Source organism: Salmo salar, chromosome ssa19 (assembly GCF_905237065.1).
Source record: "Salmo salar chromosome ssa19, Ssal_v3.1, whole genome shotgun sequence".
Taxonomy (NCBI): Eukaryota; Metazoa; Chordata; class Actinopteri; order Salmoniformes; family Salmonidae; genus Salmo; species Salmo salar.
Genome location: NC_059460.1, coordinates 69,479,214 through 69,502,485, shown reverse-complemented (window position 1 = coordinate 69,502,485; position 23,272 = coordinate 69,479,214). Strand labels below are relative to the sequence as shown.

Genomic DNA, 23,272 nt, shown 5'->3' with positions numbered 1-23,272 from the left:
TCTATGCTGTTCTCTCCCCTCTTCTCTCCTCTTCACTCTATGCTGTTCTCTCCTCCCTTCTCCCCTTCACTCTATGCTGTTCTCTCCTCTTCACTCTATGCTGTTCTCTCCTCCCTTCTCCCCTTCACTCTATGCTGTTTTCTCCTCTTCACTCTATGCTGTTCTCTCCCCTTCACTCTATGCTGTTCTCTCCTCTCTTCTCTCCTCTTCACTCTATGCTGTTCTCTCCTCTATTCTCTCCTCTTCACTCTATGCTGTTCTCTCCTCTATTCTCTCCTCTTCACTCTATGCTGTTCTCTCCTCTCTTCTCTCCTCTTCACTCTATGCTGTTCTCTCCCCTTCACTCTATGCTGTTCTCTCCCCTTCACTCTATGCTGTTCTCTCCTCTCTTCTCTCCTCTTCACTCTATGCTGTTCTCTCCTCTTCACTCTATGCTGTTCTCTCCTCTATTCTCTCCTCTTCACTCTATGCTGTTCTCTCCTCCCTTCTCCCCTTCACTCTATGCTGTTCTCTCCCCTCTTCTCTCCTCTTCACTCTATGCTGTTCTCTCCTCTATTCTCTCCTCTTCACTCTATGCTGTTCTCTCCTCCCTTCTCCCCTTCACTCTATGCTGTTCTCTCCCCTCTTCTCTCCTCTTCACTCTATGCTGTTCTCTCCTCCCTTCTCCCATTCACTCTATGCTGTTCTCTCCCCTCTTCTCTCCTCTTCACTCTATGCTGTTCTCTCCTCCCTTCTCCCCTTCACTCTATGCTGTTCTCTCCCCTTCACTCTATGCTGTTCTCTCCTCTCTTCTCTCCTCTTCACTCTATGCTGTTCTCTCCTCTATTCTCTCCTCTTCACTCTATGCTGTTCTCTCCTCTATTCTCTCCTCTTCACTCTATGCTGTTCTCTCCTCTCTTCTCTCCTCTTCACTCTATGCTGTTCTCTCCTCCCTTCTCCCTTCACTCTATGCTGTTCTCTCCCCTTCACTCTATGCTGTTCTCTCCTCTCTTCTCTCCTCTTCACTCTATGCTGTTCTCTCCTCCCTTCTCCCCTTCACTCGATGCTGTTCTCTCCTCTCTTCTCTCCCCTTCACTCTATGCTGTTCTCTCCCCTTCACTCTATGCTGTTTTCTCCTCTCTTCTCTCCCCTTCACTCTATGCTGTTCTCTCCTCTATTCTCTCCTCTTCACTCTATGCTGTTCTCTCCCCTTCACTCTATGCTGTTCTCTCCTCTCTTCTCTCCTCTTCACTCTATGCTGTTCTCTCCTCTCTTCTCCTCTTTTCACTCTATACTGTTCTCTCCTCTCTTCTCCTCTTTTCACTATATGCTGTTCTCTCCTCTCAATCGACTCCCCTCCCCCTCTCCTTTTCTCTGTTCTTCTCCTTACCCCCCCTTCTCCTCTTTTCCACTCCATCTCTTCTCTCCTCTTCTCCCCTCTCTTCTCTTTTCTCCTCACAGGAATGCATCAGAGTACCTCTGATGGGACATCTATCTTTCATTATAATTATTGGACAGTCAGTCTGGCATTACAGAGCATATCAGCTATCAGGTTTCTAAGACTAAGAGCATGTAGAGTGTAGTTCAGGTGAAGGCCGCTAGAGGTCACTGTGGTGGTGCTGTAAACTGAAGGCGGGGGTGATGGCACACCAGGCAGGTAAACCTAAGCTACGTGTCCTTCACTCTGACCCTCAACTCATACCTCATAGTCCTACACCAAACAAGCTAAATACCCTTTAGACAACTGATTATCTTTGCCGTCCAGACAGAAATGATTGGAGACTAGGAGTCTAGGGAGTAGGCTAGTAGGCCTAATCTCTGTCCTTAACCAGAACCACAGTTTTAGTACACTGAATAGAAACTACAACACATCTTCTCTTTTTGAAGAAAATAAACGAACCATCCAGGGACTTAATGTGACAGAAGTGGTCAAGTGATGAGTTACCTTGCCTAAAACTGAATAATTGCCCTTGACCCCAACCCCAGCCTTATACAATATATATCTCTCTCTATTTATCGCTCTCTTTTTCTCTGCGTGTGAGAGTGAGTGCTGTTGTTATTGAGCCCACTGACTGCCTCGGTAGCGCGGATCACTCAGGCGCGGGCAGAGGCTGGACGGAGTTGACGGGAACGCGCAGTGCCATAAGTTAACGGGAAAGAGATCTCTGCTGTCAAACCGACCTCCGCCTCACTTCTGATAGCTGCCCTCGGAGCTTTCTGTGGCTCTGACTGACTCCCCACCTTTCCAGCATTCTCTTTCTTTTTCATAGTCTCCCTGTTTTTCTCTCTCTCCCTCTTTCTCTCCATACCAGTACAAACAGCTTTCTGGACGATTTTAACGGACACCTCGTGGAACGTTCTTTTTTTTGCGTTTACAAGCTGTGATTATTTTCTTCACCAACACCAATTGACTGATGACCATTATCAATGTGTACTTTTTTCGGTGTCTGATGACTTATTGATTTTTCGGGGTTAAATATAGTATGCGGGCTCTGCCCTCGAGCTGCGCCCTGAGAGGGACCCCATGAGTTCCACTAAGTGTGACAAGACCCCACGGTGCTCTTGGACATTTCGGAATTCTACTTGCTCGTGCGCGGCCTGCAACCATGGAGCGGTCACGGGTCGGTCTCCTGTTCCTCGCGCTCTGCCTTTTACTTGTGGTGAGTAGATGTCACCTATAGGTAGGTTCTGTGGCGATTTTAATATGTAAATCTTGGTGGGACAAAAATAAAAATACTATGCATAACAGCAAAGCCACTACACAATACTAAACAATACATTAATTGCACTATAACGGTGACAAACGTTGTCCACAAACGGTTAGGGCCGATATAAAGCTGTCCCAACAGCAGAGCTTTCTTTTCAGCACCATGGAGTGAATCCTTATCACTGCTACACCTGGCTATCAGCGGCGCCTTGTCTGGCAGCTAAATAGTTAATTCAGCCTAATTTACTGTCTTTTAAAGAACATGGCTGACTTGCTTAAACAAATGTAGTTTCTACTGACAATTGAGATGTACAAACTATGGCATTAGGGGATCACAGCGAATAAAAGCCAATTCATAATTTCGATTAAGACATTAATGAGCGAGCTAGGATGGACGTAGTCAATTTAACTATTTGTTTAGCACTTTTGAAATGTAAAGTGACAGAATTCAGAACATGGGCCGTTTTTACAGTGTTCTACCTGTACAACAAGTCAGAACCGTAGGATAAATAAAGGGGGCATATAAGCAAACAATCAAAGCTCTTACAATATTCAATGATTCTATTTCTCTAAAACAGGCTAATGGCTCCATGTGCACCACCAAGTCAGAACAGTAGGCTAAGTTATGAGGGGGAAAGGGACCACATTATTAGGATGAGGCACATGGGCTACTAACAGCTTACTACACAACAAACACTTAGTATTGCTTTCTTTGCTACAGTATACATATCTCCCTGGCATATTACATAATTTACACAGCAGCAGCATACAAAACATTTTTTGGACTCACCTTGTTGTGCTGTGCTCACTTGAACAGGAAGGTGGCACGGCAGTCCTTGTGGGAAAATTTTGGCATCAAAGTCTGGCATTCTCTGGATTTATGGTGCTTTCAAAACAACTCTGGAAAAAAACAATATTGAATCATGATGTCAGTGATCTTCTGGTCGGAGCTCTAGAAAGAGGCCTGAGTTCCATATCTGGAATTCTGAGTAGGATGTATTTTCCCAGTCGGAGCTCGTTTTTCTCAGAGTTGCCTGTTGTCTCAAACTCTTAGATTTCCCAGTTCCGAGTTTCCAGATGTTTTGAATGCGGCAGAAGTCATGTGAATGTCATGTGAATGTTTATCCTTTTAAGCCTGGAAAGAGACCATTAAAACCAGACTTGGACCACACACCCACTCCACTTAATAGCAGGATAGTGATTGCTTTGCAACGCTTGCAGTTAGTCACTGATTCTTTCCAAACCACTCATTGTATAATTTGCGATTTCCAACTTGTTGTGTAATGTTTATGTCCAATGGCCGATGAGCTCCGATACGTTTTATCTATAATTTTTCTATATATGACAAGGATTGAAAAGGATTTACCAGTAGATTGTCGACCTGATTCATGATGATGACTGCTTGTTTAGCTTGCTAGCTAAGATTTTGAAAGTATGATGTTGACATGATCAGTCCAAGGTAGATATAACGTGATTTGACATCATTTTATCTGTGGCCAATGACCTTGAGCCTTTTGGATGGGCACTTCTAATGTAAGTCGATGGCAGTACCCAAGGGGCTTGAATTTTCGAGCGGTGATGTAGTGTCCTCATGAGTGACAGAACACTGAGCCAATCACTGCGCAACTAGAGAACATTACCAACTACTATGATCCGAATTTTCCGCTGGCTGCCCCACCACCACAGAAAGCACTGAGCTAGGCTGAAATACCTGCATTTTGGAGCTGCCTTAGTCAAGAAAACAAAAAAGAGACCATGTTTGTATGCGGCTTTATTAACTCAGTTATATATTTTTTGACATTGTTTGCAAACTGATATGTGGCACGTATTAATGCCAAAATAAAGTGCAAAACAGCTGGGCCTCAAAACAGGTTTGTAAACAATAACGGGTCGCCACTGGGTAGGTGCACTGTAGAAAGTAATTGCCCAACTCATTAAACCAATTGAATAAGGGTTACTCAAAGATCTCCAACTGCCTGTAGAACTCAAATCATATATGTGGTACTCACTCAGATGTAAATCGGATGTTCTAATAACTTCATGTTTTGGAGTATTGTTAACAAATATTCGGTTATTGAGTAAATATAACTTTATTTATTTGCTCTGCTAATCTAACGTTATTGAGTTTTTACAATGTATGATTATTTAAAGTCATTCTAACATGTATTAAATAAGTTGTTCTTACTTGAGTCTATTATGTTATACATCATTATTTAAAATAACAAAGTAGTAGTCAGACACATTGATATTTGAGTGAAAAACACTTGATTGATCTATGTTGTGCTTAATCAGTCATTTCCAAGTGTTCTTTTATCCCTCAGAAATGTGTAGACTTTGTCAAGCAACTAGTTACTGACAACAACAAAAAACAATTTAGGCAATTTAGGCCTCAACCACTCCACAAAGGTGATTTCTGTGATAATATGGAGGAATGAAAAATGATTTCTCCTTTGTAAAAGCCTATCAGTGGTGGACAGCTAAGCTGAAAATGTGGACGCAATGGTAAACTTTGTGACATCTGAAATAGAGGTAGATGTATGTACTCTGAAAAATATAGAGCCACTATAACTGAAGAAAATATAATGTAAATGCATATTTAGTTTCCAGTCAATGTCTTTATACCAAGTCGAGATTCTCATCAGTCAGCTGCAATTGGAAGTGAGTTGATAGCCCATAGCGTTCTTTCATGGTATGCTAGAGGGCTTTCAGAAAGTATTCATACCCCAGGACTTATTCCACATTGTGTTGTGTTACAGCCTGAATTCAAAATTGATTAAAAAAATAAAATAATAATCACCCATCTACAGTTGAAGTCGGAAGTTTACATACACTTATGTTGGAGTCATTAAAACTCGTTTTTCAACCACTCCACAAATTTATTGGCAAGTCGGTTAGGACATCTACTTTGTGCATGATACAAGTCATTTTTCCAACAATTGTTTACAGACAGATTATTTCACTTATAAATCACTGTATCACAATTCCAGTGGGTCAGAAGTTTACATACACTAAGTTGACTGTGCCTTTAAACAGCTTGGAAAATTCCAGAAAATGATGTCATGGCTTTAGAAGCTTCTGATAGGCTAATTGACATCATATGAGTCAATTGGAGGTGTACCTGTGGATGTATTTCAAGGCCTACCTTCAAACTCAGACCTCAGAAAAAAAATTGTAGACCTCCACAAGTCTGGTTCATCCTTGGGAGCAATTTCCAAACGCCTGAAGATACCATGTTTATCTATACAAACAATAGTATGCAAGTATAAACATCATGGGACCATGCAGCCGTCATACCGCTCAGGAAGGAGTGCAAAAAAGTGCAAATCAATCCCAGAACAACAGCAAAGGACCTTGTGAAGATGCTGGAGGAAGCAGGTACAAAAGTATCAATATCCACAGTAAAACGAGTCCTATATCGACATAACCTGAAAGGCCGCTCAGCATGGAAGAAGCTGCTCCAAAACCGCAATAAAAAAGCCAGACGACGGTTTGCAACTGCACATGGGGACAAAGATCGTACTTTTTTAAGAAATGTCCTCTGGTCTGATGAAACAAAAATAAAACTGTTTTGCCATAATGATCATCGTTATGTTTGGATGAAAAAGGGGGAGGCTTGCAATTATGTGGATATATTGAAGCAACATCTCAAGACATCAGTCAGGAAGTTAATGCTTGGTCGTAAATGTGTCTTCAAAATGGACAATGACCCCAAGCATACTTCCAAAGTTGTGGCAAAATGGCTTAAGGACAACAAAGTCGAGGTATTGGAGTGGCCATCACAAAACCCTGACCCCAATCCTATAGAAAAGTTGTGGGCAGAACTGAAAAAGTGTGTGCGAGAAAGGAGGCCTGCAAACCTGACTCAATTACACCAGCTCTGTCAGGAGGAATGGGCCAAAATCGACCCAACTTATTGTGGGAAGCTTGTGGAAGGCTACCCGAAACGTTTGACCCAAGTTAAACAATTTAAAGGCAATGCTACCAAATACTAATTGAGTGTATGTAAACTTCTGGCCCACTGGGAATGTAATGAAAGAAATAAAAGCTGAAATAAATCATTCTCTCTACTATTATTCTGACATTTCACATTCTTAAAATAAAGTGGTGATCCTAACTGACCTAAGACATGGAATTGTTACTAGGATTGAATGTCAGGAGTTGTGAAAACTGAGTTTAAATGTATTTGGCTAAGGTATATGTAAACGTTCAACACAATACCCCATAATGACAAAGTGAAAGCATGTTTTTAGAAATCTTTGCAAATTTATTGAACATGAAATACATATATCTAATTTACATAAGTAAATCAAAGAAGGATCTTTGGCAGCGATTACGGCTGTGAGTCTTTCTGGGTAAGTGTCTAAGACCTTTCCACACCTGGATTGTTGAACATTTGCCCATTATTCTTTTCAAAATTCTTCAAGCTCTGTCAAATTGGTTGTTGATCATTGCTAGACAACCATTTTCAAGTCTTGCCAGATTTAAGTCAAAACTGTAACTCGTCCACTGAGGAACATTCACTGTCATCTTGGTAAGCAACTCAAGTGTATATTTGGCCTTGTGTTTAAGTTTATGGTCCTGCTGAAAGGTGAATTCATCTCCCAGTGTCTGGTGGAAAGCAGACTGAAGCAGGTTTTCCTCTAGGATTTTGCCTGTGCTCCATTCTATTTTTTATCCTGAAAAACTCCCCAGTCCTTAACGATTACAAGCATACCAATAACATGATGCACCTACCACTATGGAGAGTGGTACTCAGTAATGTGTTGTATTGGATATGTCTCAAACATAACACTTTATGTTCAGGACAAAAAGTTAATTGCTTTGCCACATTTTTTGCAGTTTTACTTTAGTGCCTTGTTACAAACAGGATGTTTTGGATTATTTTTATTCTGTACAAGCTTCCTTCTTTTCACTTTGTTAATTAGTTTGGTATTGTGGAGTAAATACAATGTAGTTGATCCATCCTCAGTGTTCTCCTATCAAAGACAAACTCCGTAACTGTTTTAAAGTCACCATTGGCCTCATGGTGAAATCCCTAAGCGTTTCCTTTCTCTGAGTTAGGAAGGACACCTGTATCGTTGTAGTGACTGGGTGTTTTGATACACCATCCTCAGCTTAATTAATAACTTCACCATGCTCAAAGGGATATTCAAAGTCTGCTTTTTTTACCCATCTCCCAATAGGTGCCCATTGGAAAACCTCCCTGGTCTTTGTGTCTGAATCTGTGTTTTTAATTCACTGCTCAACTGAGGGACCTTACAGATAATTGTATGTGTGGGGTACAGAGATGAAGTAGTCATTAAAATATCATGTTAAACACTATTATTGCACACAGTTTGTCCATTCAACTTATTATGTGACTTGTTAATGTAACGGTCGTCTGTGGAAGAAGGAGTAGACCAAAGCGCAGCGTGGTACGTGTTCATGATGTTTATTATAACTTGAACACTGAAACAAAAAACAAAGAGGAACAAAACGCAACAGCTCTGTCAGGTGAACACACCAAACAGAAAACAACTACCCACACAAACCCTGTGGGAAAAGGCTACCTAAGTATGGTTCCCAATCAGAGACAACGATAGACAGCTGTCCCTGACTGAGAACCATAACCGGCCAAAGCAAGGAAATACCAAAACATAGAAAAACGGACATAGAATGCCCACCCTAGTCACACCCTGGCCTAACCAAAATAGAGAACAAAACCCTCTCTATGGCCAGGGCATGACAGTTAAGCACATGTTTACTTCTGTACTTATTTAGGCTTGCCATAACAAAGGAGTTGAATACTTATTGACTAAAGACAGTTCAGTTTTCATTTTTATTCATTTCTAAAAATGTAGAAAAACATCATTCCACTTTGACGTTATGGGATAAACGCAATTGAATCTATTTTAAAGTCAAAACAACAAAATATGGAAAAGTCAAGGGGTGTGAATATTATCTGAAGGCACAGTAAAAGCCTGATGGCAACGGCGCCCGTTTCGCCCATATAGGTGGCCATTTTAGGTCGTACCGGTATGTCAGATTAGCTCAATCGGCAATTTATCAGCCTCGGAGCACCACAGAAACACAGCACTTTGAATGAATGACAGACACATGTTCATAACAAGTGGCTAAGGATGAAATGTATCAAAATATCTATTCAAAACATGAAAAAAATACAAAATATTGACTATAAATGTCTGAAAATGTTTAAATATATACTTATTTTGGGGAATTTAAACCATTTACTTGTGTTCAAAAGGTTAATAAAATTGAAACTGTTACTGCTTGACAGAGGGTGTCTTTGCAATCCATTATCAATTTGGTGTAAAAAATGACCCCAATTGGCACTTTTAAGCTAAAAATGTGTTGGTTAATCCTATTGTTACTTAATTTGATCCAGGGTGGGTTCTCTTCAGACAGACAACTCTCCCAACAAATCACAAGGCAGACATGCCAGAACATTGCGATTAAAAACCAAAGTTTGCAGGCAAAACCTTTGCAGTGGTTCTTGTGAAAGTAGTTGAAGCAAACTAGCCACTTGCGAAATGCACTCATTAAAAGTTACCTCTGTGATCTCCATCTTGCTAGCTACTATTTAGTATTTTATTCAAGTGAATAAAGTAATGACTTAGTTCCCCTATACCAAACTGACGTTCTATTACATACAGACGTGTTAAACCGGAATATTTGAAAATTGTGGGAGGCAACCTGGATGTCTAGAGAGACTTCTGTCTGTCTGTCTGTCTGTCTGTCTGTCTGTCTGTCTGTCTGTCTGTCTGTCTGTCTGTCTGTCTGTCTGTCTGTCTGTCTGTCTGTCTGTCTGTCTGTCTGTCTGTCTGTCTGTCTGTCTGTCTGTCTGTCTGTCTGTCCCTCTCTTTCTCTCGCTCTCTCTCTGTCTCTCTTTGTCCCTCTCCCTCTAAATTACATATTATAGGATGTTACATGTTTCCATTGGTAGTGGTGAGATAACGTTTGATTGGCTGAGACAGTAACGGGGAACTGTGTGATTGGTTGAGACAGTAATGAGGTTGTGGGTTATTGGTTGTTTGTGTTCTGGTGACAGTAGAGTTGATAAATCAGCTCCAAAAGGAACAGAGATGCCAAGAGGATGCGGCCGATGCAGGGGAAGGAGTGAAAGGTGTAATCACAATGATAGTCTGGAACTGTGGTAGAGCGAAGCGTTAATTCACAATATAAACTTCATAGATCTCCCAGCTTAACTACTCACACACACGGATGCACACATACACACATGCACACACAATACAAGCATATGAACACCACACACGGTTTATGTTTGTCTGTAAGTGAATATCCTAAAGCCTGCAAGTCAGAAGACATACCTAGCACAGGGATGGCTGTGTGTGTGTCTGTCTGTGTGTTTGTGTTAAGTGGAGGGGGTTGTTCTTGGTTTGTTTGTTTGGATGTTCCTGTTGCCTGTGGTCACGATAAGTACCCAATGCCTTTAACCCTCTCCACACAGTGAGCTCTGTCCAAAGGAATGCAAGAATCTCTCTCTCTCTCTCCGTCTCTTTTCCATCTCTCTTTACACTCCCCCTCTCTCTTTCCACCCTTATGTCTTTCTCCCTCTCTCACAGTGTTTCTCATGTAGTTCAATATTCCAAATGGTACAACCAATATGTCTGCCTAAAGTAGATGAGTGGAGGAGACAAGGAGAAGAAAAGAGAAGACGAGGAGAGAAGACGAGGAGTGGAGGCAGTTAAGACCGTTGAGACACATCCATTGACTGTCTTTCTACTCCCTCTCTGTGTAGAAAGTCAGTGGGCGAAATCCCACGTGTCACTTCCTCTGGGAGCTGCAGAGGGCAGAGCTAGTATGTCACTATGAGCTGAAGAAACAATCCATGGAGCCTGCAGGTAGACACATTCTCTCTCACACATACACACACACACACACACACACACACACACACACATACAGGTTCGACATGCATGAGTGGTTGTGTGTGTGTTCATTTTCTTATTACCTGTTTGTACGTGTTTACACCAAGCTTAGCTGTAGTGAAAGTGGACAGAATCGTATCTGTTGGTACACAGGGTCCCCTAACGCCTGTGACCTGTGTCTGCTTTCCCACGGGGTGTGTGTGTGTTTGTTTGTTTGGTGTGTGTGTGTGTGTGTGTGTGTGTGTGTGTGTGTGTGTGTGTGTGTGTGTGTGTGTGTGTGTGTGTGTGTGTGTGTGTGTGTGTGTGTGTGTGTGTGTAGGCTGTGGTGGCCTATGGGACAACATTTCGTGTTGGGCCCCAGCAGCAGTAGGGGAGGTGGTGACTCTCTCCTGCCCCCCTGCTCTCACACACCTCTTCGGACGCCAAGGTAAACACAAATCCATTCCTCCATCCCGCTGTACCTCAATCATTCCATCAACCATACTGTACATCCCGTCAGGATAAAAATTCTAGTTGCAAATGAAATGTATTAGTGGCCTCTCGATGACCTCACTCTGAGGTTAGGGGTCACCATAAAGCAGGATTTAGCACCCTGAAAGACCTTCTCCTGAGGCTTAGGCCGGTGCCTGTAACCCAACTAAAGGTCTGTCCAGAAGATAGAATCATCTACAGTTCACTCTGACCCACTATTGTCATGGTCTGGGCCTGTGTAACGGCTGGCGGGAGAGAGAGTAGACCAAGGCGCAGCGGAGTTAGTGTTCATCATTTAATTTAATTACAGAAAGAACACTATACAAAACAAAACAAGAAAACCGACAGCCAAACAGTCCTGTCAGGTACAAACCACACAACAGAAACAATTACCCACAAAACCCAAAGGAAAAACATGCTCCTTATGTGTGACTCCCAATCAGCAACAACGAACTTCAGCTGTGCCTGATTGGGAGCCACACACGGCCCAAAACAAAGAAATACCAAAAACCTAGAAAACGAACATAGAACGCCCACCCAATGTAACACCCTGGCCTAACCAAAATAAAGAACAAAAACCCCTCTCTATGGCCAGGGCGTTACAGCCTGGCACTGAGGGAACCAACAGATAAGGAATGAGCATATAACGAGTGGTTTGTTCTTCACTCGGCAGTAGATTGCTGCGAGACTATCCGGAGGACCGTGTCTGTCTCCCGTTGCACCCGTCTGTATGTCTATCTGTCTATTAAACTTTTTAAAATATAGTATGTGTTGGCCTTATCTTTTTGTTTTCACACCTTGGGTATATTCACGATTCCTGACAATCCCTCCTTCTATTCCTGTATGTTCTCTTTTAGGAAACATCAGTAGGAACTGTACCGAGGCTGGCTGGTCCCTAGTCTACCCCAGCCTCAGCACTGTCTGCTGGTCCAGCGACAACAAACCCAACATGGTAGGGTTACCACAGCAACTCCAGAGTTCTTCATTCTACTGAACCAGAATGAAGAAACAGACTCCATTCACTACTTAATCACTATACAGCCAGACACTGCACTGAGCTGGGACAGGTTGTTCAAGCAGTTGTGACTCAAATGGAAACTTCTCTTTTGTCTGCTTGATGATAGTGGGTTATAAGGTCAGGGAGCCCAGGGAAATTACATTTTGATCCCTCCAAACATTTCACAATGTTTGTCATACCCTACCTCTGAGTGTATGTGTACTCCCTGTGGGTCTGAGGTGTCCTGTACGACGAGAGTAGAGAGTCATAGGGCTTACGTGGCCTGGCTAGGTTATTGCAGGGATATAGGAGACTGCATTCCAGTGCTCAAAGGTCATATTGAGCCTTAATCAGTAGTTGTTCCCAGCCTTGTTTCTTTAATGGCATGTTCTTAGCCTGGTTAACAAACAGGCTAAACTGCAATGTAACTACCAGGTTATAGAAAATATCTGGAACTGGTATCTGGTATCTCTCTCTCTCTCTCTCTCTCTCTCTCTCACACTCTCTCTCTCCGTCCTCATCCTCAGTGATTCCATATGGTTGATCTTTGGTGGTATGACAGCCTCTGTGGTTGAGTTAGTCCAGACCCTCCCAGGTGTTCCATTGAGATTCCACAGTCAGAGGAGAGGATTCTGTCTGGAAGAGGAAGGGATGAAGGGGTTCCATGCCTTACAACTCTGTTGAGAGGAGTCTGGACTTTCTCCCCAAATAGGGTTAAGGTCAGGGGTCAGAGGTGAAAGGTTAAAGTTAGGGCTTATTGTTTGGGATTAGAGACAAAGCACAATATTAAGGTTTGAACAGTTTTATGTTTGAATGTTGATATATGTGTCAATTGTTTGTGTGTGATATGTGTTTAAGTGTGTGCGTGTGTGTTTGTAAGTGTGTGAATGCATGTGTGTGTCTCAGATGGTGTCTCAAGCAACAAGCTCTCACAGTTTCACTGCAGAATCCGATGTTTTGTCCATAAACGTACATTTTGGAGGATAGGGGAGACCAGGGTTGGTTGTCTTACAAGTCTCTTTTCAACATTAATAGAAAGACCAAGGTTCTGGGTTGAAATAGGGCTCATTTGTATACTCACATCTTCAAATCAAATCAAAGTTTATTTGTCACGTGCGCCGAATACAACAGTGAAATGCTTACTTACTAACCAATAGTTCAAAAAAGGAATTAGGTGAACAATAGGTAAGTAAAGAAATAAAACAACAGTAAAAAGACAGTTGAAAATAACAGTAGCGAGGCTACATACAGACACCAGTTAGTCAGGCTGATTGAGGTAGTATGTACATGTAGATATGGTTAAAGTGACTATGCATATATGATGAACAGAGAGTAGCAGTAGCGTAAAAGAGGAGTTGGCATGCGGTGGGTGGTCGGGACACAATGCAGATAGCCCGGTTAGCCAATGTGCGGGAGCACTGGTTGGTCGGGCCAATTGAGGTAGTATGTACATGAATGTATAGTTAAAGTGACTATGCATACATGATAAACAGAGAGTAGCAGCAGCATAAAAGAGAGGTGGGGGGAGGGGGGGGCACACAATGCAAATAGTCCGGGTAGCCATTTGAGAGAGAGAGAACAATCTATGACTGGGGTGGCTGGGGTCTTTGACAATATTTAGGGCCTTCCTCTGGCACCGCCTGGTGTAGAGGTCCTGGATGGCAGGCAGCTTAGCCCCAGTGATGTACTGGGCCGTACGCACTACCCTCTGTAGTGCTTTGCGGTCGGAGGCCGAGCAATTGCCGTACCAGGCAGTGATGCAACCGGTCACGATGCTGTCAATGTAGCAGCTGTAGAACCTTTTGAGGATCTCAGGACTTATGCAAAATCTTTTTAGTTTCCTGAGGAGGAATAGGCTTTGTCGTGCCCTCTTCACGACTGTCTTGGTGAGTTTGGACCTTGATAGTTTGTTGTTGATGTGGACACCAAGGAACTTGAAGCTCTCAACCTTCTCTACAGCCCCGTCGATGAGAATGGGGGCGTGCTCGGTCCTCCTTTTCCTGTAGTCCACAATCATCTCCTTAGTCTTGGTTACGTTGAGGGATAGGTTGTTATTCTGGCACCACCCGGCCAGGTCTCTGACCTCCCCCCTATAGGCTGTCTCGTCGTTGTCGCTTGCGTCCCACCTACTCAACAGCCAGTGTAATCCCGTGGCGCGTTATTCAAATACCTCAAAAATGCAAAAACTTCAATTTTTCAAACATATGACTATTTTACACCATTTTAAAGACAAGACTCTCATTAATCTAACCACACTGTCCGATTTCAAAAAGGCATTACAATGAAAGCAAAACATTAGATTATGTCAGCAGAGTACCCAGCCAGAAATAATCAGACACCCATTTTTCAAGCTAGCTTATAATGTCACATAAACCCAAACCACAGCTAAATGCAGCACTAACCTTTGATGATCTTCATCAGATGACAACCCTAGGACATTATGTTATACAATACATGCATGTTTTGTTCAATCAAGTTCATATTTATATCAAAAACCAGCTTTTTACATTAGCATGTGACTAGCATGTGACTAGCATTCCCACCGAACACTGCCGGTGAATTTACTAAATTACTCACGATAAACGTTCACAAAAAACATAACAATTATTTAAAGAATTATAGATACAGAACTCCTCTATGCACTCGATATGTCCGATTTTAAAATAGCTTTTCGGTGAAAGCACATTTTGCAATATTCTCAGTAGATAGCCCGGCATCACAGGGCTAGCTATTTAGACACCCAGCAAGTTTAGCCTTCACCAAACTCCGATTTACTATTAGAAAAGTTTGATTACCTTTGGTGTTCTTCGTCAGAATGCACTCCCAGGACTGCTACTTCAATAACAAATGTTGGTTTGGTCCCAAACAATCCATTGTTATATCCAAACAGCGGCGTTTTGTTCGTGCGTTCAAGACACTATCCGAAAGGGTAAATAAGGGTGGCGAGCATGGCGCATTTCGTGACAAAAAATTTCTAAATATTCCATTACCGTACTTCGAAGCATGTCAACCGCTGTTTAAAATCAATTTTTATGCCATTTTTCTCGTAAAAAAGCGATACTATTCTGACCGGGAAAGCCTGTATACGTACAAAGAGAGAGAAAATAAATACATCTCGTGCACGAGCGTGAGTCTCAGAGTACTCTGACCAGCCACTATCCAAACGCGATAATGTGTTTCAGCCAGAGGCTCCCTCGATATCATTCAGCTTTTTCCCGGGTTCTGAGAGCCTATGGGAGCCGTAGGAAATGTCACGTTACGGCAAAGAATAAAAAGAGCCAAGATGAACAACAACTTGTCAGAGAGGGCGCTTCCTGTTTGGAATCTTCTCAGGTTTTTGCCTGCCATATGAGTTCTGTTATACTCACAGACACCATTCAAACAGTTTTAGAAACTTTAGGGTGTTTTCTATCCAAAGCCAATAATTATATGCATATTTTCGTTACTGGGCAGGAGTAGTAACCAGATTAAATTGGGTACGTTTTTTATCCGGCCGTGTCAATACTGCCCCCTAGCCCTAACAGGTTAAAGGTCTTACTCACGTCGGCTACGGAGAGCGTCATCGCACAGTCGTCCGGAACAGCTGATGCTCTCATGCATGCCTCAGTGTTGCTTGCCTCGAAGCGAGCATAGAAGTGATTTAGCTCGTCTGGTAGGCTCGTGTCACTGGGCAGCTCTTGGCTGTGCTTCCCTTTGTAGTCTGTAATAGTTTGCAAGCCCTGCCACATAAGCCGAGAGTCGGAGCCGGTGTAGTATGATTCAATCTTAGCCCTGTATTGACGCTTTGCCTGTTTGATGGTTTGTCGCAAGGCATAGCAGGATTTCTTGTCCCACACCTTGAAAGTGGCAGCTCTACCCTTTAGCTCAGTGCAAATGTTACCTGTAATCCATGGCTTCTGGTTGGGGTATGTACGTACAGTCACTGTGGGGACGACGTCCTCGATGCACTTATTGATAAAGCCAGTGACTGATGTGGTGTACTCCTCAATGTCATCGGAAGAATCCCGGAACATGTTCCAGTCTGTGATAGCAAAACAGTCCTGTAGTTTAGCATCCGCTTCATCTGACCATTTTTTTATAGACCGAGTCACTGGTGCTTCCTGCTTTAATTTTTGCTTGTAACTCCAACATGGAGTTATAAGCTATCAAACACACTTTGTACACTTGTGACAACCACCCCCATCACAGGGTTGGTTGTCACACACTATGGGGTTGGTCGTCAGAATGTTTACTAGTAGCTTATTCATTTTGTAAAAGGAAATTAAGCACTATAGTATACAGAGTCTTAGAAATAGCATTTCTTTGATCAAACAATATTCCCCAAAAAATGCATCATTTTATGCCTTGAGAAAAACCTTTGACATTTTGAGTAAATGTGGGTGTGTACATGTGTGAGTGTGTGGCAGACAAAAATATGTGTGTGAGAGAGAGGCAACAAACTCAGATAGCACAGATACCTCTGGCCAACGGATGTACCCATGATGCATTGGGCAGTTTAGACATGGTTTGCTCATGCCAAGATGTCTCACAGATGTGTATAGAATGCCTACATTCTAAATTCTACAGTTCTACATCGTTTAGACGTCAGCCAGGCGTCAACATTCTATTCTGATGTCTGCAATGTTTTACCAATATGCAAACGTTCTCCACACTACATATTCCCAACACATTTTGATATGTCGGCCAAAGCTGTTTGTGTTTACTTGTAATGGAGGTCTCTATAGCAACAGCATAAAATAGCTTGGGATTTATTATACTGTATACTGGCAGTGGCAATGTCCACGAACAATATAGTAATAATGTGTTTGATAGTGACAACTAACCCCACATTCTATATGACAACCATCCCCACCACTTCCTCCAATGCTAATTAAGATTTGTATTTGTGACTGAATTTATTAAGGATCCCCATTAGTTCCTGCCAAGGCAGCAGCTACTCTTCCTGGGGTCCAGCAACATTAAGGCCGTTTAAAATATTACATGACATTACATTTCATATCACTTTACCCAATACTTTTACTGAGTTACCTCAGGGCACTATTCCACTATCACATATTTACAATACAACATCAACTAACCTGTACCCCTGCACACTGACTCGTTACCGGTGCCCCCTGTATATAGCCTCGTTATTATTATTCTTATTGTATTACTTTTTACTTTAGTCTACATGGTAAATGTTTTCTTAACTCTACCGGAACTGCACAATTGGTTAAGGGCTTGTAAGTAAGCATTTCACGGTAAAGTCTACACTTGTTGTATTCAGCGCATGTGACAAATAAAGTTTGATTTGAACGTGTTTGTCTTATCATTTGTAAGTGTGTGTGTCTCTTCACAGTCCCCGCTGTTCCATAAGGTGTATTTTTACTGATTGTACTGCATGCATAAGTTACCTGATGTGGAAAGAGCAAACCCCAAGCCTACATTTATTTAACTAGGCAAGTCAGTTAAGAACAAATTCTTATTTACAATGATGGCCTAGGAACAGTGGGTTAACTGCCTTGTCCAGGGGCAGAACAACAGATTTTTACCTTGTCAGGATTCGATCTAGCAACCTTTCGGTTACTGGCCCAATGCTCTAACCACTAGGCTACCTGCTACCCCTTGATGGTTGCCCAAAGTGGTTGGGTTTGAAGTAATATCCCAACGTCCTGCTTACCTGGACGGACGTCGAATTTTGCAGTGGGTCTTCAGCAACCTGGCTAGGGGAATGTTGTTTATCAGGATGAGAAGATGATGTGGAGGAGAATGTTGTTTCTCAGGATGAGAAGGTGATGTGGAGGAGAATGTTGTTTATCAGGATGAGAAGGTGATGTGGAGGAGAATGTTGTTTCTCAGGATGAGAAGGTGATGTGGAGGAGAATGTTGTTTCTCAGGATGAGAAGGTGATGTGGAGGAGAATGTTGTTTCTCAGGATGAGAAGGTAATGTGGGGGAGAATGTTGTTTATCAGGATGAGAAGGTGATGTGGGGGAGAATGTTGTTTATCAGGATGAGAAGGTGATGGGGAGGAGAATGTTGTTTATCAGGATGAGAGGGTGATGGGGAGGAGAATGTTGTTTATCTGGATGAGAGGGTGATGGGGAGGAGAATGTTGTTTATCAGGATGAGAGGGTGATGGGGAGGAGAATGTTGTTTATCTGCATGAGAGGGTGATGGGGAGGAGAATGTTGTTTATCAGGATGAGAGGGTGATGGGGAGGAGAATGTTGTTTATCAGGATGAGAGGGTTATGGGGAGGAGAATGTTGTTTATCAGGATGAGAGGGTGATGGGGAGGAGAATGTTGTTTATCAGGATGAGAGGGTGATGGGGAGGAGAATGTTGTTTATCAGGATGAGAGGGTGATGGGGAGGAGAATGTTGTTTATCAGGATGAGAGGGTGATGGGGAGGAGAATGTTGTTTATCAGAATGAGAGGGTGATGGGGAGGAGAATGTTGTTTATCTGGATGAGAGGGTGATGGGGAGGAGAATGTTGTTTATCAGGATGAGAGGGTGATGGGGAGGAGAATGTTGTTTATCAGGATGAGAGGGTGATGGGGAGGAGAATGATGTTTATCTGGATGAGAGGGTGATGGAGAGGAGAATTTTGTTTATCCGGATGAGAGGGTGATGGGGAGGAGAATGTTGTTTATCTGGATGAGAGGGTGATGGGGAGGAGAATGTTGTTTATCAGGATGAGAGGGTGATGGGGAGGAGAATGTTGTTTATCTGCATGAGAGGGTGATGGGGAGGAGAATGTTGTTTATCTGGATGAGAGGGTGATGTGGAGGAGAATGTTGTTTATCAGGATGAGAGGGTGATGGGGAGGAGAATGTTGTTTATCAGGATGAGAGGGTTATGGAGAGGAGAATGTTGTTTATCTGGATGAGAGGGTGATGGGGAGGAGAATGTTGTTTATCAGGATGAGAGGGTGATGGGGAGGAGAATGCTGTTTATCAGGATGAGAGGGTGATGGGGAGGAGAATGTTGTTTATCTGGATGAGAGGGTGATGGGGAGAAGAATGTTGTTTATCAGGATGAGAGGGTGATGGAGAGGAGAATTTTGTTTATCCGGATGAGAGGGTGATGGAGAGGAGAATGTTGTTTATCAGGATGAGAGGGTGATGGGGAGGAGAATGTTGTTTATCTGGATGAGAGGGTGATGGGGAGAAGAATGTTGTTTATCAGGATGAGAGGGTGATGGAGAGGAGAATTTTGTTTATCCGGATGAGAGGGTGATGGAGAGGAGAATGTTGTTTATCAGGATGAGAGGGTTATGGGGAGGAGAATGTTGTTTATCAGGATGAGAGGGTGATGGGGAGGAGAATGTTGTTTATCTGGATGAGAGGGTGATGGGGAGGAGAATGTTGTTTATCAGGATGAGAGGGTGATGGAGAGGAGAATGTTGTTTATCCGGATGAGAAGGTGATGGGGAGGAGAATGTTGTTTATCAGGATGAGAAGGTGATGTGGAGGAGAATGTTGTTTATCAGGATGAGAAGGTGATGTGGAGGAGAATGTTGTTTATCAGGATGAGAGGGTGATGTGGAGGAGAATGTTGTTTATCAGGATGAGAGGGTTATGGGGAGGAGAATGTTGTTTATCAGGATGAGAAGGTGATGTGGAGGAGAATGTTGTTTATCAGGATGAGAAGGTGATGTGGAGGAGAATGTTGTTTATCAGGATGAGAAGGTGATGTGGAGGAGAATGTTGTTTATCAGGATGAGAAGGTGATGTGGAGGAGAATGTTGTTTATCAGGATGAGAAGGTGATGTGGAGGAGAATGTTGTTTATCAGGATGAGAAGGTGAAGTGGAGGAGAATGTTGTTTATCAGGATGAGAGGGTTATGGGGAGGAGAATGTTGTTTATCAGGATGAGAAGGTGATGTGGAGGAGAATGTTGTTTATCAGGATGAGAAGGTGATGTGGAGGAGAATGTTGTTTATCAGGATGAGAAGGTGATGTGGAGGAGAATGTTGTTTATCAGGATGAGAAGGTGATGTGGAGGAGAATGTTGTTTATCAGGATGAGAAGGTGATGTGGAGGAGAATGTTGTTTATCAGGATGAGAAGGTGATGTGGAGGAGAATGTTGTTTATCAGGATGAGAAGGTGATGTGGAGGAGAATGTTGTTTCTCAGGATGAGAAGGTGATGTGGAGGAGAATGTTGTTTATCAGGATGAGAAGGTGATGTTGTAACGGCTGTCTTTAGAGAGAGTGGACCAAAATGCAGCGGAGTTAGTGTTCATCGTATATTTAATGATCAAACGGACACTATACAATACAAAACAATAAACAGACAACCAAAACAGTCCTGTCACGTTTAACACAGTAACAAGAACAATTACCCACACCACACAACGGAAACGTAGGCAACTTATGTGTGACTCCCAATCAACCACAACCCTCTACAGCTGTGCTTGATTGGAAGTCACACGGCCAAAATTAAATGAAACAATAAAACACTTACTCCCTTCTGCCACGTCCTGACCCAACTACACCCTCTACTGGTCAGGACGTGACAGTACCCCCCCCTCAAGGTGCAGACCCCGGGATGCACCTAAAAAAAGGAAAACACAAAAAAAATCCCCAACAAAAAGGAACACCTAAACAATAAGGGAGGGAAGGGAGGGTGGCTGCCGTCACCGACGGCACTGTGCTACACCCTCCCTCCCCAACCCACCTATCCTGGAGGTGGCTCCGGTGCAGGACGTGGACCCTGCTCCACCCTCGGCGTCGCCCACTTTGGTGGAGCCGATAGCTGCACCAGGCAGACGGACCCCCCGAGCCGGGCCGGAGGACAGGAGGGCCCCTCGGGCCGGGCCGGGGAACAGGAGGGCCCCTCGGGCTGGGCCGGAGAGCAGGAGGGCCCCTCGGGCTGGGCCGGAGAGCATGCGGGCCCCTCGGGCTGGGCCGGAAGGCATGCGGGCCACTCGGGCTGGGCCGGAAGGCATGCGGGCCACTCGGGCTGGGCCGGAAGGCATGCGGGCCCCTCGGGCTGGGCCGGAAGGCATGCGGGCCCCTCGGGCTGGGCCGGAAGGCATGCGGGCCCCTCGGGCTGGGCCGGAAGGCATGCGGGCCCCTCGGGCTGGGCCGGAAGGCATGCGGGCCCCTCGGGCTGGGCCGGAAGGCATGCGGGCCCCTCGGGCTGGGCCGGAAGGCATGCGGGCCCCTCGGGCTGGGCCGGAAGGCATGCGGGCCCCTCGGGCTGGGCCGGAAGGCATGCGGGCCCCTCGGGCTGGGCCGGAAGGCATGCGGGCCCCTCGGGCTGGGCCGGAAGGCATGCGGGCCACTCGGGCTGGGCCGGAAGGCATGCGGGCCACTCGGGCTGGGCCGGAAGGCATGCGGGCCACTCGGGCTGGGCCGGAAGGCATGCGGGCCACTCGGGCTGGGCCGGAAGGCATGCGGGCCACTCGGGCTGGGCCGGAGGGCAGGAGGACCACTCGGGCTGGACCGGAGGGCAGGAGGACCACTCGGGCTGGACCGGAGGGCAGGAGGACCACTCGGGCTGATCCTGACAGGCCGGGCACCCTGGCAGATCAGGGCAGGCGGGCACCTCTGGCAGAACAGGGCAGTCCGGCCACTCTGGCAGAACAGGGCAGTCCGGCCACTCTGGCAGAACAGGGCAGTCCGGCCACTCCGGCAGAACAGGGCAGTCCGGCCACTCCGGCAGTTCAGGGCAGTCCGGCCACTCTGGCAGTTCAGGGCAGTCCGGCCACTCTGGCAGTTCAGGGCAGTCCGGCCACTCCGGCAGTTCAGGGCAGTCTGGCCTCTCTGGCGACTGTTGACTGGCGGGCAGCTCTGACGACTGTTGACTGGCGGGCAGCTCTGACGACTGTTGACTGGCGGGCAGCTCTGACGACTGTTGACTGGCGGGCAGCTCCGACGACTGTTGACTGGCGGGCAGCTCCGACGACTGTTGACTGGCGGGCAGCTCCGACTCAGGATTCACCAGGCTGGGGAGACATAACGGAGGCCTGGCTTGAGGAGGTGGCACAGGAGAGACCAGGGTGGAGAGACCCACTGGAGGACCGGTCCGTGGAGGAGACACGGGCTTGACCAGGATAGGGAGATCCACTGGAGGACTGGTCCGTGGAGGAGACACGGGCTTGACCAGGATAGAGAGACCCACTGGAGTACTGGTCCGTGGAGGAGGCACGGGCTTGACCAGGATAGGGAGACCCACTGGAGGACTGGTCCGTGGAGGAGGCACGGGCTTGACCAGGATAGGAAGACATGCAGGAGGCTTGGTTCTGGGCGTAGGTACAGGATGTGCAGGGCTGGGAAGACATGGAGGAGGCCTGTTTCTGGGCGCAGGCACAGTCTTTACCAGACAACCAGCACGCACCTCAGGACGAGTATGGAGAGCTGCCTCAGGTGACATCATACCCACGACACGCTCATTAGGGCGAATGCCGTACTTTATGCACCACACTAGCAGCTCTCTCATCTCTCTCTCTCCTAATTTTCCCATTAACCCCGTCACAGTCTCTGTCTCATAGCCCTCGCTCACCTCCAATGTCATCCCGACTGGCTCTGGTTCCGACCTCAGCTCCACCGACTGTCCCGTGTGCCCCCCCCCAAAAAAATATTGGGGCTGCCTCTCGCGCTCGTTGCGCTCTCTCTCCTCGTAGTATCGCCTCTCCGCTCTCGCCGCTTCAATCTCCCACTGCGGGAGGCGATAATCCCCAGCCTGAGTCCATGGTCCCTCTCCGTCCAGGATCTGTTCCCATGTCCATTTGTCCATAACGCAGTAGTCCTGCTGCTCCTTCCTCTTCCGCCGCTTGGTCCTGGTTTGGTGGGTAATTCTGTAACGGCTGTCTTTAGAGAGAGTGGACCAAAATGCAGCGGAGTTAGTGTTCATCGTATATTTAATGATCAAACGGACACTATACAATACAAAACAATAAACAGACAACCAAAACAGTCCTGTCACGTTTAACACAGTAACAAGAACAATTACCCACACCACACAACGGAAACGTAGGCAACTTATGTGTGACTCCCAATCAACCACAACCCTCTACAGCTGTGCTTGATTGGAAGTCACACGGCCAAAATTAAATGAAACAATAAAACACTTACTCCCTTCTGCCACGTCCTGACCCAACTACACCCTCTACTGGTCAGGACGTGACAGATGTGGAGGAGAATGTTGTTAATCAGGATGAGAAGGTGATGTGGAGGAGAATGTTGTTCATCAGGATGAGAAGGTGATGTGGAGGAGAATGGTGAAGAGCAGACAGACTAA

At 45.1% G+C, this 23,272-nt stretch overlaps 1 protein-coding gene across 1 annotated transcript in view; it reads left to right on the top strand.

Moving 5' to 3' along the window:
- The first annotated feature begins 2,135 nt into the window (after window positions 1–2,135).
- The window catches only part of LOC106579482 (vasoactive intestinal polypeptide receptor 2), a 26,684-nt gene continuing 5,547 nt past the window's right edge, over window positions 2,136–23,272 (top strand). Inside the window, exons 1-4 of the mRNA XM_014159429.2 lie at window positions 2,136–2,639; window positions 10,446–10,548; window positions 10,895–11,002; window positions 11,904–11,998. Of these exons, the coding sequence (XP_014014904.1) occupies window positions 2,586–2,639; window positions 10,446–10,548; window positions 10,895–11,002; window positions 11,904–11,998 (360 nt within the window). The 5' untranslated portion in view covers window positions 2,136–2,585. The remainder of the gene's footprint in view (window positions 2,640–10,445; window positions 10,549–10,894; window positions 11,003–11,903; window positions 11,999–23,272) is intronic.